The sequence below is a fragment of the Dama dama genome, chromosome 11 (assembly GCF_033118175.1).
Source record: "Dama dama isolate Ldn47 chromosome 11, ASM3311817v1, whole genome shotgun sequence".
Taxonomy (NCBI): domain Eukaryota; kingdom Metazoa; phylum Chordata; class Mammalia; order Artiodactyla; family Cervidae; genus Dama; species Dama dama.
Genome location: NC_083691.1, coordinates 33369041 through 33385585, shown reverse-complemented (window position 1 = coordinate 33385585; position 16545 = coordinate 33369041). Strand labels below are relative to the sequence as shown.

The 16545-nt window shown below is 52.4% G+C and overlaps 3 protein-coding genes across 10 annotated transcripts; 2 read left to right on the top strand and 1 right to left on the bottom strand.

Moving 5' to 3' along the window:
* Window positions 1-140: 140 nt before the first annotated feature.
* Window positions 141-3863, top strand: ZNF513 (zinc finger protein 513). Of its 3 annotated transcripts, XM_061155043.1 has the most exons (5): window positions 420-576; window positions 819-980; window positions 2014-2601; window positions 2692-3368; window positions 3580-3863. In XM_061155043.1, exons 1-5 carry the CDS (start codon window positions 522-524, stop codon window positions 3634-3636), a joined length of 1539 nt encoding a protein of 512 aa, XP_061011026.1. In that variant the 5' UTR covers window positions 420-521; the 3' UTR covers window positions 3637-3863. The 3 variants fall into 3 exon arrangements, with proteins under 3 accessions (XP_061011027.1, XP_061011026.1, XP_061011025.1); XM_061155044.1 differs by lacking the exon at window positions 420-576 and adding an exon at window positions 141-291 and having other exon boundaries at window positions 2692-3863; XM_061155042.1 differs by having other exon boundaries at window positions 2692-3863.
* Window positions 3864-3969: 106 nt separating this feature from the next.
* SNX17 (sorting nexin 17) lies at window positions 3970-9828 on the bottom strand. 2 transcript variants are annotated; one of them, XM_061155045.1, is made up of 15 exons: window positions 9625-9828; window positions 9088-9162; window positions 7967-8084; window positions 7268-7332; window positions 6876-6986; window positions 6668-6758; window positions 6426-6513; window positions 6111-6180; window positions 5723-5815; window positions 5424-5627; window positions 5155-5280; window positions 4914-4991; window positions 4712-4786; window positions 4577-4618; window positions 3970-4483 (listed from the first exon to the last, which is right to left on the bottom strand). In XM_061155045.1, exons 1-15 carry the CDS (start codon window positions 9685-9687, stop codon window positions 4370-4372), a joined length of 1413 nt encoding a protein of 470 aa, XP_061011028.1. In that variant the 5' UTR covers window positions 9688-9828; the 3' UTR covers window positions 3970-4369. The 2 variants fall into 2 exon arrangements, with proteins under 2 accessions (XP_061011028.1, XP_061011029.1); XM_061155046.1 differs by lacking the exon at window positions 9088-9162.
* Window positions 9829-9937: 109 nt separating this feature from the next.
* Window positions 9938-14567, top strand: EIF2B4 (eukaryotic translation initiation factor 2B subunit delta). Of its 5 annotated transcripts, none has more exons than XM_061155038.1 (13): window positions 9938-10098; window positions 10481-10524; window positions 10847-10982; window positions 11162-11368; window positions 11643-11725; window positions 11924-12015; window positions 12251-12365; window positions 12563-12639; window positions 12831-12933; window positions 13169-13296; window positions 13435-13612; window positions 14018-14198; window positions 14324-14567. In XM_061155038.1, exons 1-13 carry the CDS (start codon window positions 10068-10070, stop codon window positions 14521-14523), a joined length of 1575 nt encoding a protein of 524 aa, XP_061011021.1. In that variant the 5' UTR covers window positions 9938-10067; the 3' UTR covers window positions 14524-14567. The 5 variants fall into 5 exon arrangements, with proteins under 5 accessions (XP_061011021.1, XP_061011023.1, XP_061011020.1 ...); XM_061155039.1 differs by lacking the exon at window positions 9938-10098 and adding an exon at window positions 10108-10273; XM_061155037.1 differs by lacking the exon at window positions 9938-10098 and having other exon boundaries at window positions 10106-10524.
* Window positions 14568-16545: the final 1978 nt, after the last annotated feature.

Genomic DNA, 16545 nt, shown 5'->3' with positions numbered 1-16545 from the left:
GGCCTGCCGTCGCAGCTCATTCTCACCCCCTCCTAGAGTTAGAAATTATTTCCTTGTTCCTCCTGCGAGGAGTCAGGATCGGGCTGGTGGCCTTTAAGTTTAAAGCCAGGGGCAGGGTTCGACCTGCCCTCCTTGCCGGCCAGGTTCCACCTGATTCCTGATTGGCTCTTCCGCTTGCCTTCGTCACAATCACTTCCTGGTCACACTGTGGACGCCTTGGCTGCTGCTACTTTTCACGGACTACGCGTCCCGTGTGGCTCTGCGGCAGCGGAAGCGGAAGCGAGTACGGAGGTACCAGCTGGTCTCCGTAGGGGGGTAGGGGGCTCCATGAATGGACGCGGCGGCGGCGGCGGGAGCGGCCTGAGCTGGGCGCCGGGGCCAGGGCCGGGGGCTGCCCGGGGCCCGCGCCGCTGTATGGGGGCTGCCTGCGGGCCCTGAGAGGAAGGGCGGGCGGGCCGAATTGGGAGGGGCGGGGTCGGGCGGCCGCAGGCCGGAGGCGCGTCGGGCTGGAGCCGGTCACGATGCCCCGAAGGAAGCAAAGCCACCCGCAGCCCGTGAAATGCGAGGGGGTCAAAGGTCAGGGGTCAGGGACCGTGGGGTGGGGAGGAGCGGGGGTGGGGTCAGTGGCGAGGGTTCAGGTCTGGGTGGAGGGCGACTCCTGAGGGATGGGGTGGGCGATCTGGACTCCTAGCTTCCCATCAAGGTACCCAAGAGGGTCTGCGAGTGCGGGAAGTACGGTCTGCGAGGGTTGGCTCCCCAGGTGCGGATGATGGGCACGGTTCCTGAGGGAGAATCTACAAGCCCCCTCCTCTCTTCAGTGGATACCGAAGACTCCCTCGACGAAGGACCCGGGGCCCTGGTACTGGAGAGTGATTTGCTACTAGGCCAGGATCTGGAGTTTGAAGAGGAGGAGGAAGAGGAAGAGGAGGAAGGTGACCGCAACAGCGACCAGCTCATGGGCTTCGAGAGAGACTCTGAAGGTGGGTTTGGGGGCACTTAAGAAAGTGACCAATGGAACCCCAGCCTTTAGAAGGCGGGTTAGGTTTAGTGCTTCTGAGCAAAACATGCTTTACTGCCAGTGCGACTGGTTTAGTATAAGTTTAGATTTGAGCTAGATTTCATTTGTCTGATGGTCCTTCACTTTGTTGAGGTGAAGTTTTAGGGCCTGGTTCAAAGATGTTATGAATAGTACAGTGGAGAAATCACAGAAAACAACTGATTACAAGTAAATGCCCTTTTAATAACCTTGTCTTGCTCCCTAGCCCATTCATTAAGAGTTTAAGAGGTTTAGGGAAGCAACCTCATTCATGCTTGGTACTTCTAACTCCGTTTCACCTGTAACATAAACTCCTTTTGCACTGAGGTTTTAATTTCTACCCTCAAATATCCTTCCACAGTCTTCCCTGTGATCTTAGCATCACCCCATCCTAAGTTGCTGCACTACCTATCCACTTAATGCCACTTCTGGAAGATGCTTTTGAAAGTCATTGAAGGGATCCACACAAAAGGGAATCCATCCTTTAGGCTTAGAAGTAGTATTACATGCATTACTTTGTTTCTTCTTCCCTCCAAATTTTGTCTCTTGAGATAGTATGGAGCTGATTATAAATTAAAAACTGAGTCCTCACTGACGGGGGAATTAGAAAAAGGTCTCAGGCCTCTGCCTTATGTATTTTTGCTTATCCCAAGAATTACTTAATTGTTGATTGATTTCCATCTGTGGTCCACTGTAAACCACACATTTTTTTCATTCCATGGACCTATGTACAACTCTATCATCACTGGGTTAGTCCAGGCTCAGCGGTAGCTAATTCATGTTGAATGTTTAGCTGAATTGAAGTTGAATGTTAGCCGAATTGAATGTTAGTTGTTAGTTGAATGTTAGCTGAATGTTAGTTGAATTGAAGAGAAAGGGTGGAGCCCAGCAAGTGGTGAGACCACAAGTGAAAAAAAGGGAGTTTTGAGTCTGGTTCTGCCCTGTGTTGATGTCTCTTCTCATGTCTGTCTCACCAGGAGACTCTCTGGGGGCCAGGCCTGGGCTTCCCTACGGGCTGAGTGACGACGAGTCTGGGGGCGGCCGGGCACTAAGTGCGGAGAGTGAAGTTGAGGAGCCAGCCAGGGGTCCAGGGGAGGCCAGGGGTGAGAGGCCAGGCCCAGCCTGCCAGCTGTGTGGGGGGCCCACAGGTGAGGGGCCGTGTTGTGGGGCAGGAGGACCGGGTGGGGGGCCCCCGCTGCCCCCACGGCTACTGTACTCATGCCGCCTCTGCGCCTTCGTGTCCCACTACTCGAGCCACCTGAAGCGGCACATGCAGACACACAGCGGGGAGAAGCCGTTCCGCTGTGGCCGCTGCCCCTACGCCTCAGCCCAGCTCGTCAACCTGACACGACACACCCGCACCCACACTGGCGAGAAGCCCTACCGCTGTCCCCACTGCCCCTTTGCCTGCAGCAGCCTGGGCAACCTGAGGCGGCATCAGCGCACCCATGGGGGGCCCCCCACTCCTCCCTGCCCGACCTGTGGCTTCCGCTGCTGTGCTCCACGTCCTGCCCGGCCTCCCAGTCCCACAGAGCAGGAGGGAGCAGTGCCTCGGCGACCCGAAGGTAAAAAGCCAGGCCTAAAGAACCTGGGACATGGGTGGGTGGCCTTAGCGGGTACCTGCATTCATAGCCCAGGTCTCACTGTCCCCACAGATGCCCTGCTGCTTCCAGATCTGAGCCTCCATGTGTCACCAGGCGGTGCCAGCTTCCTGCCGGACTGTGGGCAGCTGCGGGGTGAAGGGGAAGGCCTGTGTGGGACTGGGTCAGAACCACTGCCAGAGCTGCTGTTCCCTTGGACCTGCCGGAACTGTGGGCAAGAGCTGGAGGAGGGGGAGGGCAGTCGGCTGGGAGCAGCCACGTGTGGGCGCTGCATGCAAGGAGAGACTGGAGGTGGTGCCAGTGGGGGACCCCAGGGCCCCAGTGACAAAGGCTTCGCCTGCAGCCTCTGCCCCTTTGCCACTCATTATCCCAACCACTTGGCTCGGCACATGAAGACGCACAGCGGTGAGAAGCCCTTCCGCTGTGCCCGTTGTCCCTACGCCTCTGCTCACCTGGACAACCTGAAACGGCACCAGCGCGTCCACACAGGAGAGAAACCCTACAAGTGCCCCCTCTGCCCCTATGCCTGTGGTAACCTGGCCAACCTCAAACGTCATGGTCGGATCCACTCTGGGGACAAACCTTTTCGGTGTAGCCTTTGCAACTACAGCTGCAATCAGAGTATGAACCTCAAACGCCACATGCTGCGGCATACAGGCGAGAAGCCCTTCCGCTGTGCCACCTGCGCCTATACCACGGGCCACTGGGACAACTACAAGCGCCACCAAAAGGTGCATGGCCATGGGGGGGCGGGAGGGCCTGGCCTCTCTGCCTCTGAGGGCTGGGCCCCACCTCACAGTCCTCCCCCTGTTTTGAGCTCTCGGGGCCCAACAGCCCTGGGTGCCACCAGTAGCCGAGCTCTCCATACAGACTCACCCTGAACTAGGTCCTTCTGTCCCAGGGCTCCATGCAGTAGTCCTGACCCTCCTGTGTTTTATACAGACGGACCAGAAGCCACCTTCTCCTTCCTCCCCCGCTGGCCAGGGGGCTCCACACTGACTCACCTAGGCACTGTATGGATCAGCCCAAACCCCATGGGCAGGGGACCCACATGGACCAGGGGGCCTTGCCTTGACTGATGCACTTCATAAGCTCAGTGAGAAGGGCCCTGTATTCATCTCCACTGCTCCCAGGGGCAGTGGAGGAACTGGCTGGGGGACTGTCCAGCCTCGCACCTGTTTATTTAACTTATTTCAGTGCTTTATAATAAAGGAAACACTAACAAAGCCATGTCTATGCTGAGTTGGCAGCAACAAGCACGGCTTAGGCTCACCCTTAGCACAGCAGTGCGTGCTGTGATGGGGGGAGCGGGGGCAGAGAGGGAACCAGAGGTAGGCAGCAATCAGGCTGAGTTTAATGATGGGGAGCTGGGCCAGACCGTACACAGACCTCTGCCCATCCCCTTGGCTCATGGCCCTGAGAAGCCAGAAGCAGCCTGGAGGGAACTGTGGTTCCTCCCCAAGCAGGTAGCCATGGTCCCGTGGACTTTGTGCAAAATACTAAATGCTAATTTGGCATTGACGGCCAGCTCTGGGTGATCCTTTGTGTAGCCAGCCCCAGGATGGGGGGGAGGTGGAGGGAGAGGTGGGTTAGGAGGCCCCTGGCTGAGAGGAGAAAAGGGGACAAGAGAAAGGAAAATGCCCCCTGTTTGGGGGTCAGGACGGGATACAGGCACAGGGCAAGTTTCTGAACATTCTCCCAGGGCAGAGGGCAGACATCCGAGTGCTGGAGATCACAGGTCCTCGTCTCCAATGCCCTCGAAGGCAAAATTGCCGTGGACGTCACTGGCACTGGCATCTGTACCAGAAGTGCCAATCCCCCGCAGGCTCACAGCACTCAGCTTGCTCTGGAATAAAGGCAGGGTTGGGGGTCAGAGCGCTTGAGCCTCCCTGAGATCCCCTAAGAACACCAACCTCACCAAGCCTCGTGGGAAACTCACTGAGAGTTTGACCATGGACTCCCGGCTGGCGTCTGGTGACTCCTGGGGAAGATGAGGCAGCGGCATCAGAGACCTTGTGGGGAGATGAGGCAAGGGTGGGGTGGGCTGGGGCACTGGTCAGGGAGCAGTACTTACAAGCAATGGTGGTGACTTCACGGCTTGCTGGCTGTCTGAGCGTCTCAGGGTGCCCCCAACCCGCCGGCGCAGCATCTGGGGATGGAGACGTGAGGCGCCGGTAAGGGCAGGATCACTCCCATAGGAATCCTGAGCCTTTCCCCTCCCTCTCAGAAGCACCAGCCCTAGGACAAAAGGCAGGGAGAGCACAGCCACCACGTACCTTCCTGAGACTGCCGCCAGATTTCTTCACCATCAGTTCATCTACCATGGACTGCAAGCAGATACTCATCATGATAGCCTGAGGGCAAGGGGAGAGCTCAGCCTGACTAGAGTGGTCACCCTGAGCCCAGCACCCCAGGACAAGGGCTCCCACTCACATGGAGTCCTGGAAGCCCTAGACTTGGGTATCTAAGAGAGACGGTGCAATGGGCTCCAGAGGAGGCCTGAGGGTGGGCTCACACCTGGGGGCTGGTGATGGTGACCCACTGTAGCCGGTCCTTGCTCATGAGGTATTCAAAAGCCAGTTCCAGGCGCACCTCACCCCGGCCCCGGCCGGGGCTGCTTGTGCCTCCACTGGGCAGTGGCACCTGGAGAGGAAGGGGAATCAGGCTGAGTTCATTCTCAGCCCGAGAGGCTGTGCCTTGTGTCTTGACCTACTCCAGCCCATTCTCGAAGCTCAAGGCTTGCCAGGCCTCCATCCCAAAGGCCTCCCCTTCCTACCCCAACTCACAGAGGAGGTGACCCGCCAGCACCGCATGCGGGTGACCCGGAAGGAGCCTTCACGGAGCTGCTGGCCAGGCAGGCGGAGCTGGAGGCTGAGCTCACTGTTGCCTGCGCTCACCACCACTGGACAGTCCTTCTCGGGGAAGTCAGCCACACAGGCGTCGAAGCGCAGGTAGCCGTAGTGCCGCAGTGTCTGGGCCAGCCGCAGGAACTGAAACCCAGTCACCATGTGGGCGAGTCACGAGGGGAAGCAGGACAGCCCAGAGGAAGCAACCCCTTGGAGGGAAACGGGGAGGCAACGCTCACCTCCTTCTTGGAGACCTTCTCCTGCAGTGATTTGAGCTGCCGGTGCTGCTCCTTGGTGACCAGGATCCATCCACGCTCAATGTCTGCTACCGTCTACAGTGGAGACATGGTGTGAGGGGCTGCTCCCAATCAGAGGTCCAAAGAAAGTGTCCAGTTAGCTCTGTCCAGCCTGACCCCTAGCCCCACATCTGAGCCAGCTCTTGGCAGTGAGTCTTCTTGACCAATCAGCTTACAAGGCAGGGAGAGTACAGGTTGTGCCAGATGCCCTCAGAGCATGCTAGGAACTTCCCCGTGAACCGGCAGTAAAGACACAAAAGGAGTTTTCTCGGCAAAGTAGGACACCAGAGCCATTTTCAGGGGAAGGGTTCTGAGGCAGCTCCAAGCTCACCTGAGCATAAAGCAGGTTCAGGCCAACCCGGTTCTCCATGACATCGTCGTCATAGGCAGAGTCCCAATAACTGTGAGGCCAAGGGGTGGAAAGGGGTAATGGGGCTAAGCTGGGGGAAGGCAAGAGGTAGAAAGGAAAGGGGGGCAAAACGGGAGCAATCTGGAACTGTGGGGTGAAGGGTGATACAGTCGGAGGAAGCTTGGGAGGCCTGGTAGAAAAACCCAGCACTACCCCCTTGCCCAGGTCCCTCTGTCTCAACACATGGCCCCATAATCCAACCCAGCACTCTCTCCCTCCTCCCAGCCCAGCCCTGACCTCTTCCTCAGCACAATCTTATATTCTTGACTCCGAAGACTGGTAACAGACACATAAGGCAGTTCAAACTCTTGCAACTTTCGTACAACTATGGGTTTAAAAAAAAAATGAAAATGTCAGACTCAGGGGAGGGAAAGCAAGAGGGAAGCCCTGGGGAAATGCCTGCCACATTCTTGGGGGAGACAGGCAAACAAATTCACTACTCGAAACAGAGGGAAGTTGTAGAGTCCAGAGAAACTCACATGAAAAGGCTCCATCCTCTTTTTCTCGAACTAGAAATAGACTGAAGTAGCCAATCAAGTCATCTGGAAGATCCAGCTTTGCAGCCACAGCCTGGGGACAAGGAAGGAAGTACAGCTCATCAAATGGGGTGGTTCCAATCACCTCAAGCCCAGGAAGAAGTGCAGGGGGCATGGGGGAAGGAATGCCAGTGCAGAACAAGTGCCTCACCTCCAGGACATCCTCAGTCTGATCTGAAGTTAGCACGTTGACCAGAACTTTCTGCCCGTTGCTGAGCAGCACTTCCAAAGAGACCTCTTCTGTGGGGACCTGCTGTGTCTCCTGGTTGTGAACAAACATGGGAATGGAATGGGAGCACCGTTAACCACATGCCCGGCGTCCAGCTCTGACCTCTTCCCAACTATGTATTTCTAGGTCCTTCCAGTGCCTTTATTCGCAGCGGCTTAATTATAAGCTGTGTTTCCTTGATTTCACTGGTACAGCAGAAGCCTGCTTCCATGAAGAAAGATGCCAGAATAACTCCTCTGTACCCACCTGATTAAAATGATGTGGCCCTACAGGAAGGTGCTTCAACCTTAAATCTTGGTCCCCCAAAGCCTCACCTGCTGTGCCCGACGCAGGAAACTATTGAAGGTCTCACTGCTCCCAAGCAATGGGTCTTGCCGAACTGTGGGGACAAGAGATTGATGTTCTAGTAACTTACAGTTCCCTCTTGGCTCCCTCCAGTTCTCTTCTTGGTAGGCTCCCTTTCCTTGGCTGATGGTGGCCTGTCACATCTCCCAGCTGGCCTCACCCCACTCACTGTTTGCATAATTTCTTTTTTAACTTAATTTTTATTTTTTGACTGACCGTGCAGTATGTGGGATCTTGGGTTCCCGATCAGGGATCAAACCGGCACCCCCAGCCTTGGAAGTGCAGTCTTAACCACTGGATTGCCAGGGAAGTCCCCTGCATAAACTCCTTACCTGCCCTACCCTTAGCTACCATCTAGTTAAGTACCGTCTACAGAACTTAATGTTCATCTAAAGCACATTGGACACAAATGTATGAAGTTCTGCCCACTAACTGAAAATGCTTTAAGACTGTTTAGTGCCGTATTAGTATTTCTTATAGATGTCAGGGCCAAAACTGCTTTTCTGGTACCTAGATGCTAGAGCATCCTTGCATGTTATTTACTTTTGCTCATTAAATAACAGATCAAACAAGAGGTTTCCCAGCAGGGCCTTCTACAGAATCAGCTGTTTTGATTCTCTCCCCATAATCCTCAACAAAGTCAGCCTCTGTTCCCTCGAGCCACTCACCAGCTTGCATGTACTTCTCTAACTGCTCTCTCCTCTGTTCCACCTCAGCAGGTGTCAGAGAGAAAAGCTTCTTTGGGGGAAATGCAGGAAGTACATTCGCCCCATATTCCTTCCGAAGCTATTTGGAGAAAGAGATACAACTCTTTACATAAACATCGTAAGTGACAAGAGGCAATCCACATTCATAATGTTCTCTTGGGCTCCCTTTCCTTTTCCTCAATCCCTGCTCCCCTACCGACCCTGGTCACCCAGGAAATGATTCCTTTGGCAAGGGCAGCCATTCCTCTATTCTAGATATATGCCCTTTACAATCTTAGTGTGCGAGTCAGCCCCTTCACAGGGTGGGAAGGGTTTATATAGGGCCAGGGCCTAGTGAGCCCCTTCATTATCTAGCAAGGCTGTATTCATTGAACCCCCTACAGGAAGCAAAGGGCTTTGTAAGGACAGTTTATGTGCACAGTCAAGTAATAGCTAAGTATATTCACGAAGCATCTTAGGACTTAAAAGGGACACTGCAGATCAATGAATCCATTTTTCAGCTGGAGTAGCTGAGGCCCAAAGAAATCAGGCAGCTTGCTCAGGGTTGCACAACTAGTAATCAGTAGAATCAAGGCTCTACTGAATTAAATACAGAGCTCACAATCTGGTGAGAACAGAAACATTACATCACAGACACAAGATAACTGGAACAGCTACACCCACTCAGGTGCGTCAAGGAACACAGACCCAAACTGATGAATGGTTTGTATGAACCGGGAAAAGAATTTCAAGTTGCAGCTCAGCTGACAGAAGGAAAGTGCTCTGGCAGCGGAGGGGGAAGGGGGGGCGATCTATCCATGCACAGGCACAGGCAGTGTACAGGCTGTGTAAGACGGGGGCAGAGAAGCAGGAAGGAAAACGTGAGTATAGACAGGGCTGGTTAAGAGTGGCAGACATTAAGCTTCCTAGGGAGTTCCCCGGAAATGTCACACGACCAGATAAAGCACTAAATCCTCCCCTGCGGCTGTGATTAAAAGGGAACTACAGCCTACGGATAAGCGACGAGGCGGGAAATGGAGACGCTGGTGCCCAGGTGGAGGAAAGGGCTTGACGCTGCCACAAGGCAGGGGTGCCAGTCCCACCTGCTCGTGCAGCCCCAGGAGCTGGCTGTAGCGCACCCGACAGTGCAGGACTCCATTCACGTGAATGTTATAGGCCTGAGGACACAAAAGCAGGCAAGCATTTTAGGGTTGCGGTCTGGGCGGTCCCCTTGCGAACCCTGGCAGGAAGTGGCCTGGCACAGCTGCGCTGAGAAACGCGCCGAGATCTTCCGAGGATTGCCAGTCTATCTCCCCCAGAGCCAGGTCCCAAAGCAGAAGGACCAGTCGGGGCAAACTCGGGCGCTCGGGCTGCAGTCTTCTTCCCCTAGAGGCCAGTGACGCCCACCAGAGTAGCCGCGGCCCAGCCGAGGGAGGCGATGCGGCCGAACAAAGGACCTACAGGAGCTGGGGCGACCGCTGGACGAATCTCAGACGTAATATAAACTCCCAGCGAGGCCGTCGGGAGTCGGCGGCCTGTGACCAGGCCTGAAAGGTGGCAGCCAGACCTCGGAGGCCGCTCGGAGAGGCTCCGGCCCGTTATCCCCGCCCCTGCCCGATTGGGCTCTGGCCGCTCCTCACCACGTAGGCGGAGCCGCCGCTGTCCCCGCTGCGGGACTCGGTTTCAGGAATGGAAAAGTGCATATTCCCTGCAGCAGGGCCCGGCCGGGCTCCGGACTATGAGGGCCGCAGCGGCTTTGCACGCTCGCCTCCGCTCCTCAGCGCGTCCCCGCAGTCTCGCTCGCCATTTTCGGGGGTGGGGTGGGCGCGAGATCGGCGGTGGGAAGGGCTGGGAACGTCCGCTCTGGGACGCAGCGCCGCCTGGCATCCTGGGAACTGTAGTCTAAGGAGTTAGGAGCCTAAAATTAAGATGGCCCTTATCGCGACCCGTAGCCCGGGGCGGGGGCGGGGCCCCAGAGCACGCAGGGGCTTGTAGTCGGCCTGGGGCTGCGCGCCGCGGCTGTCGACCCAGGGGGCGCTATAGTCGCGGTGACCCCGGCGGGCGGAGCCTAGAACGGAGGGTGATGGCTACCGTGGCTGTGGCTGTTCGCGAGGGTGAGTGAAGGGCCGGGCGCACAAATAAGTACGTGAGCCAACGAGCTCCAGACGGCTATTGCTGGGCCCTGGGTCCCTCTGGGCCCCGTCATTTGGTTCCCGCGCCACGACGGACTCTGGCCGCGCTGCCTCTGACGCACTCCGCGCCGCGCACCGGCTTGTTTCTCCGGGAAGAGTGCGTGCTCGCTTCTTTCCCCCGCCCGGCTTCCCTTTGATCCGGCCGCGCACTGCGTCCCCACGCGGATCCCAGGCTCACCTCCCGCCTGGTGGCGGAGCCGAGCTCTGGTCATGCCGAGCCAGCAACCAGCTGTGCCGAGTACGAGTCCCCCCAAACCTTCCCGGAGCCTCTCTAGTTCACTTTGTGCCCTGTTTTCTGATGCAGACTCGGGATCTGGGATGAAGGCGGAGCTTGCTCCTCGGTCTGGGGTAAGTGAGGGTGCCCGCACAAGCTACCCTGTCAGGCGGTACGCAGGAGCCTGTATCAACTTCATTCCGCCCCAGCTTCCATCCTCGTTCCACTTTATTTTTCGGTAAAGCCAGATTTTTACAGAGTTTTGTCAGCCTTAATGGTAGTGTGACTCTGACTTGAAGGAGAAACTTCGATCCCTGTGGGCTCTTAGCTTGTAACAAGGAGCTGGTGAGACTCAGGAAGGATTGTGGACCGTGTGGGAGTCTAATTAGTATCCAGTAGTGTTTATTCATTTTTGGAATTATTGGGGAAGAGAAGTATTGTGTGTCTGTGTCTTAGGCAGGGGGGAGGGAGATGACCCAAGAAGAAAAGCTGCAGCTTCGGAAGGAAAAGAAACAGCAGAAGAAGAAACGGAAGGAGGAAAAGGGGGCAGAAGCAGAAACTGGTTCCGCTGTATCTGCAGCCCAGTGTCAAGGTGCGGGGGCTTTTCAAAGGGCTGGGGTGTGAAGCTGGTAAAGGGATGTGGTGGGAGAAAAGAGGGGGAGACAGGATAAAGTTGATTAGAATAAGTGAAAAGGAAAAGAGGCTTTGGTTGGGGCATAGCTATTATTTACCTGCCCAAGAGGCTTGGGCACCTCCTCCTTCTACCTTTAGGAGGCCCAGCCAAACACCTGACAGGACCGGACAGTCAGTTGGGCACTACCAAGGAGAAAGTTCCAGCAGGTAGGAGTAAAGCTGAACTTCGAGCTGAACGGCGGGCCAAGCAGGAGGCTGAGCGGGCCCTGAAGCAGGCGAGAAAAGGGGACCAAGGAGGGCCACCTCCTCAAGCCTGCCCCAGCACAGCTGGAGAAACCCCCTCAGGTATTGTCCCTTCATTTCAAGATCTCCGTTGATTCAAAGGCCTGCCTATATTAGCTCAGGCTTTCCCACCAGAGAACAGCTGCCAGTTTTTACCTTGGTTCCCAGAGTTCACAGTTCTCCCCTCAGCCTCTTCCTACCCCTGTTTCTTCATCTACGTTTTTTCTCCGATTTTCTACCCCGCCTCAGATTTCTCTTGATGTTGTCCCTTATGCCCTGAAAGCATATTTTTTTTAATCACCTACAGTGTCTTGAAGATATGATTGTTTTCTTCTAGGAGTGAAGCGTCTACCTGAGCATAGTCAGGTTGATGACCCCACACTTCTGAGAAGGCTTGTGAAAAAACCAGAGCGACAGCAGGTAAGAAGTGGGTTTGGAGTATGGCCAAAAAGAGCCTAGGGAGATGGAATAGAGGGAGGAAAGTTGCTTGGGGCAAAGTGAGACCTTGGAAAAGGATGAGAATTTGGGTCAAAGCGGGCTCACTGTCCTCTTCTTTCCCAGCATCATCCCACAGTTTTAAACTCTGGGCCCTTGGTCCTGTCCTCTTGTTTTGTCAAGGTTCCTACACGAAAGGATTATGGATCCAAAGTCAGTCTCTTCTCCCACCTACCCCAGTACAGCAGACAAAACTCTTTGACCCAGTTTATGAGGTAGGATTTTATGAAACTGTCATATCTTTTAAGTCTGGGGAGTTTTAGTAGTTCTGTTTTCAAAATGACTGGAAACTGGGGGTTGGAACTGTGGAAAGAAGTATGAACACAAGGCAGAACTCTTGAGGAAATGGGGGTGTCTGTGCTAGTGAAGGAGGTTCATTTTCATCAGGGGCAGGTGGGCGGTAGGTGCTCAAGTTCCCTTGCAAAGTGTGTGACACCGCCATCCCATCAGCATCCCATCCTCTGTGATCCACCCAGCCATGGTGCGGCTCGGCCTGCAGTACTCCCAGGGCCTGGTCAGCGGCTCCAATGCCCGGTGCATCGCCCTGCTTCGTGCCTTGCAGCAGGTATGTCCCATCCTGCTTCATTTTATGACCTAGCCTCACCTTCCCCAACACTACCCCAGCTTCTCTCAGCCAGAGTCATTTCAAGGGGAAGATGAAATGATGCCATCCTAGAAGACTCTCCTCAGAGAAGCTTACCCTATCCCCCTTTCAGAGACTTGTCAGGGGGCATTTTGCCAATCAACTTGTGTACCATATAGGTGATTCAGGACTACACAACACCTCCCAATGAAGAATTGTCAAGGGACCTGGTGAATAAACTAAAGCCCTACTTCAGGTGAGGATGACCACTGCACGTCTGCTCCCACTCTTTACCTTGCTCCGTCCTTTTCTTGAACCCTTTTTCTTGCTCTTCTATCTCTGTTTTTAATTTTTCTGTCTTCTCTTTCAAAAGATGTTTTTAAATATAAAAGCTTTATGAGCTGTGAAGCGTTGCACGGATGCAAGATGTTGTTGTTGTTGTTGTAGCTTCCTGACTCAGTGCCGTCCCCTGTCAGCAAGCATGTACAACGCCATCAAGTTCCTTAACAAGGAGATCACGGTTGTGAGCAGCTCCAAGCGGGAAGAGGAGGTGATGAGTATGAGGCATGAGCAAGGCATGCATGGGAGGATGGAGTTGGAAACCTATTTGGGACTCCCAGGAAGGGCAACTCCCTGGTCTGCCTGGGCAGACGTTAAGGAGGTGGTTGGACTGTCTGATCTGGGCCCCCTTTAGTCCCATTGTTATACACATGTTCAAGTATCCGGCATAATAATCAAAGGAAAAAATGTCCATTTCTTGTTCCTTAAGTGTCTTACTCCATTAGGCCAAGTCAGAACTACAAGCAGCTATTGACAGATATATAAAAGAGAAGATTGTGCTTGCAGCTCAGGCAATCTCACGCTTTGCTTATAAGAAGATCAGTAATGGAGATGTGATCCTGGTATACGGATGGTATGGGCCAGACCCTACAACTGAGAAAACTGGGAAGTGAAATGATCTGAAGAAGGGACTGCCCCTTTGCCCTTTAGGAATGAGCTGACCATCAGTCAGTGACATTTATAACTGAATCCTCCTCTCCCTTCGCTCCAGCTCATCTCTGGTATCACAAATTCTTCAGGAGGCTTGGGCTAAGGGCCGGCAATTTCGCGTGGTAGTGGTGGACAGCCGGCCACGGCTGGAGGGAAAGCACACGCTACGTTCTCTGGTCCGTGCTGGGGTCCCTGCCTCCTACCTGCTGATTCCTGCAGCTTCCTATGTGCTCCCAGAGGTGAGGGCAGAGTAAAGGGACTCGAAAGTGGAGTAAAAGGGTACAGTAGTATAGACATAATCTTACTTTCCCAACATTGCAGTTACCTAGAAATCCTAAAACTCTATAATCTTGTTGATAGCTAATAGGAAGAACATCTCCAGCACATTACACAGCATGTCTACCTATGACAGGAACCTTGTATTAAACTAGCAGCCACCAGGAGGGAACCAGACAAAAGTAACTTCAGAGTGTAGTCTTCCTGTGGGTGGTGCAGTGAATCAGTGGTCAGGTGTTTTCCAAGGGCCATTATAACGGTTTGTTACTCATTGTCTTAATGTTGCTATCCTGGGTAGGAGTTGGAAACCTTATTCTGCATTGGTCACACATGATGTTTTTTTTCCTTCTTTCTACTCTTCAAAATAGGTTTCTAAGGTGCTATTGGGAGCTCATGCTCTCCTGGCGAATGGATCTGTGATGTCCCGGGTAGGGACGGCACAGCTGGCCCTGGTGGCACGGGCCCATAATGTACCCGTGCTGGTCTGCTGTGAAACATACAAGTTCTGTGAGCGTGTGCAGACTGATGCCTTTGTTTCTAATGAGCTAGGTAAGGAGGCCCAGGTGGGCAGAAGAGGAAGTTCCGGGAACCTGAGAAGATTTGGGAGGGAGAAGGGAGGTTGAACTATAACTTATTTTTTAAAAGTACATAAAAGGGTGCACCTCCCATTGCAGATGACCCTGATGATCTGCTGTGTGAGCGAGGAGAACATGTGGCCCTGGCTAACTGGCAGAACCACTCGTCCCTACGGTTGTTGAATCTGGTCTATGATGTGACCCCCCCAGAACTGGTGGACCTGGTGATCACAGAGCTGGGGATGATCCCTTGCAGTTCTGTACCTGTTGTTCTACGAGTCAAGAGTAGTGACCAGTGAGTGGCGGAACACAGGGCCAATAAATGACATACTCCCTACACTCAGCGACTCTGCTGCCTGTTCTCTCTTTTAGCATCACCACCACTTAGGAGTCCAAACTCTCCAGTCCCTCTTAGCACCTGCTGCGAACCTCAGACAAACCTTTATGGAAGTGTTCTCAAGTGATTAGGTCCATGCCAGTGCTTTGGGGCCAAAGTGAAGGTCAGTATGGAGACCAAAAATTATCCCAAGTCATCAACCATTTGTTGAGCATCTATGTGCCAGACACTGAGCTAGATATGAGGAGCAGTATAATAAGGACAAGTAAGAGTCCTATTCTTAGTATTTAGTGTTATTACTATATTAATATTAAATGAATACATTGATATTTGTATTAATGTTACACATTAATATATTAATATTTTATATTCTTAGTACTCAGTACTTAACATGTGTTGGAAACTGTTGGCCCTTTCTTATCATTCAGGAGATTAATACCATCCTATGAAGTAAGATTTTACAGATGAGAAAACTGAGGCACAGAGAGGTGAGGTTACTTGCCCAATGTAATGCTAAGTAAACTGGCATGCGATCTCAGGCATCCTGGATCTAGAGTCTATGCCTTTAATTTTTATGCTATGTGCTGTTAGGGAGTACTCATCATGATGGAGGAAGACAGACTGTATCTACAGTATGAGATAAATTCTACTAGTAGTGATGAACAGAGTTCATTGGAAGCAACTCAGGAGATCTAGTGAGGTTGGGCAAGACTTCACAGCTAACATCTGAGCTAAGCCTTGAAGGAGAAGAAATTTCCCAGTTGGAAAAAGGATGAGAAGGCAGATCAGCAGAGGAAATAACTTAAGAGTACAGAACAGGCCTTAAAATGATCAGCCAGTTCCAAAGTGTCAAGTCATGCGGTAAAGCTAGAATGGAGGCTTATGTGGAAAATTAGTGATAAAGCTGTTAACATAGGTTGGATTAGGTTCAGATTGTGAGAGTCTGACCATTATGGTTAGCCTAAAAACACAGAAGAGTCATCCATTTTGTGTGTATGTGTGTGTTTTATTGAAAAATTTCAAGCAGCATAGAAGTACAGTGAACTATATAAAGAATCCCCCTCACCAAATGCAGAAATTATCAAGATTTCCCATGAATGCTTTCTGTTTCCCCTTTTTTTTCCTTGCTGAAGTTGCATTAGAGCAAATCCCAGTCATTATATTTTACTCCTCCAAACATCAGCATATCTCTAAAAAATATGGAAATTTACCATGTTATTACACTTGTTAAATTTTTGCTTATCTTTGTCCAATCCATAATCAAATTTCCTTGCTTGTCTCAAAAGTGGCTTTTTACAGTTGAATCAGGATCCAAATACATCCATACATTATCTGTGGTTATTATGTCCTGAATTTTTTGTAATCAAAAGCAGTCTCCTCAGCCTCCTTTCTTTTCTCATGACATTTAACTTGTTCCAGGAACTAGGCTGATTATGTTTCACACTGCCTCACATCAGGTTGGTTAGTCCATTTTCAGTGATGAATGGATCCGTTTTTGATTGTTGCCTGAATTATTTCATTAGAGGATGCAACATGGTAAATTTTTTTTCCTAATTACATCATTCAACACTTAGTAGCTGATAATCTTCTATAAAGAACTCTCTCATCAGTTCATTTCAGTCTCTAAGTCGTGTCTGACTCTGCAACCCCATGGATTGCAGCATGCCAGGCTTCCCTGTCCATCACCAACTCCTGGAACTTGCTCAAACTCATGTTCATCGAGTCAGTGATGCCATCCAACCATCTCATCCCGTGTCTGTCATCCCCTTTTCCTCCTGCCTTCAATCTTTCCCAGCATCAGGGTGTTTTCCAATGAGTCAGTTCTTTGCATCAAGTGGCCAAAGTATTGGAGATTCAGCTTCAGTTATTAGTCATCAGTTACTATTCTGAATTACTAATTCATACTGGAAAGGCAAGATAAATGCTTAATTTTTTTAATTGTCAATTTTCAGGAATTGATCACTAGTTACTTCCAGTGGCATGC

Coding starts and splice junctions, on each gene's coding strand:
- SNX17 (XM_061155045.1), bottom strand. CDS start 9,687: ATGCACTTTTCCATTCCTGAAACCGAGTCCCGCAGCGGGGACAGCGGC. Junction 8,085..9,087: donor TCCTGGGGCTGCACGAGCAG/GTGGGACTGGCA, acceptor TTCTCCAAATAG/CTTCGGAAGGAATATGGGGC. Junction 4,992..5,154: donor TCACCATCACCAGCCCCCAG/GTGTGAGCCCAC, acceptor CCTTGCCCTCAG/GCTATCATGATGAGTATCTG.
- EIF2B4 (XM_061155037.1), top strand. CDS start 10,387: ATGCCGAGCCAGCAACCAGCTGTGCCGAGTACGAGTCCCCCCAAACCT. Junction 10,983..11,161: donor ATCTGCAGCCCAGTGTCAAG/GTGCGGGGGCTT, acceptor TTCTACCTTTAG/GAGGCCCAGCCAAACACCTG. Junction 12,016..12,250: donor TCTTTGACCCAGTTTATGAG/GTAGGATTTTAT, acceptor CCATCCCATCAG/CATCCCATCCTCTGTGATCC.
- ZNF513 (XM_061155042.1), top strand. CDS start 522: ATGCCCCGAAGGAAGCAAAGCCACCCGCAGCCCGTGAAATGCGAGGGG. Junction 981..2,013: donor CTTCGAGAGAGACTCTGAAG/GTGGGTTTGGGG, acceptor CTGTCTCACCAG/GAGACTCTCTGGGGGCCAGG. Junction 2,602..2,691: donor AGTGCCTCGGCGACCCGAAG/GTAAAAAGCCAG, acceptor CTGTCCCCACAG/ATGCCCTGCTGCTTCCAGAT.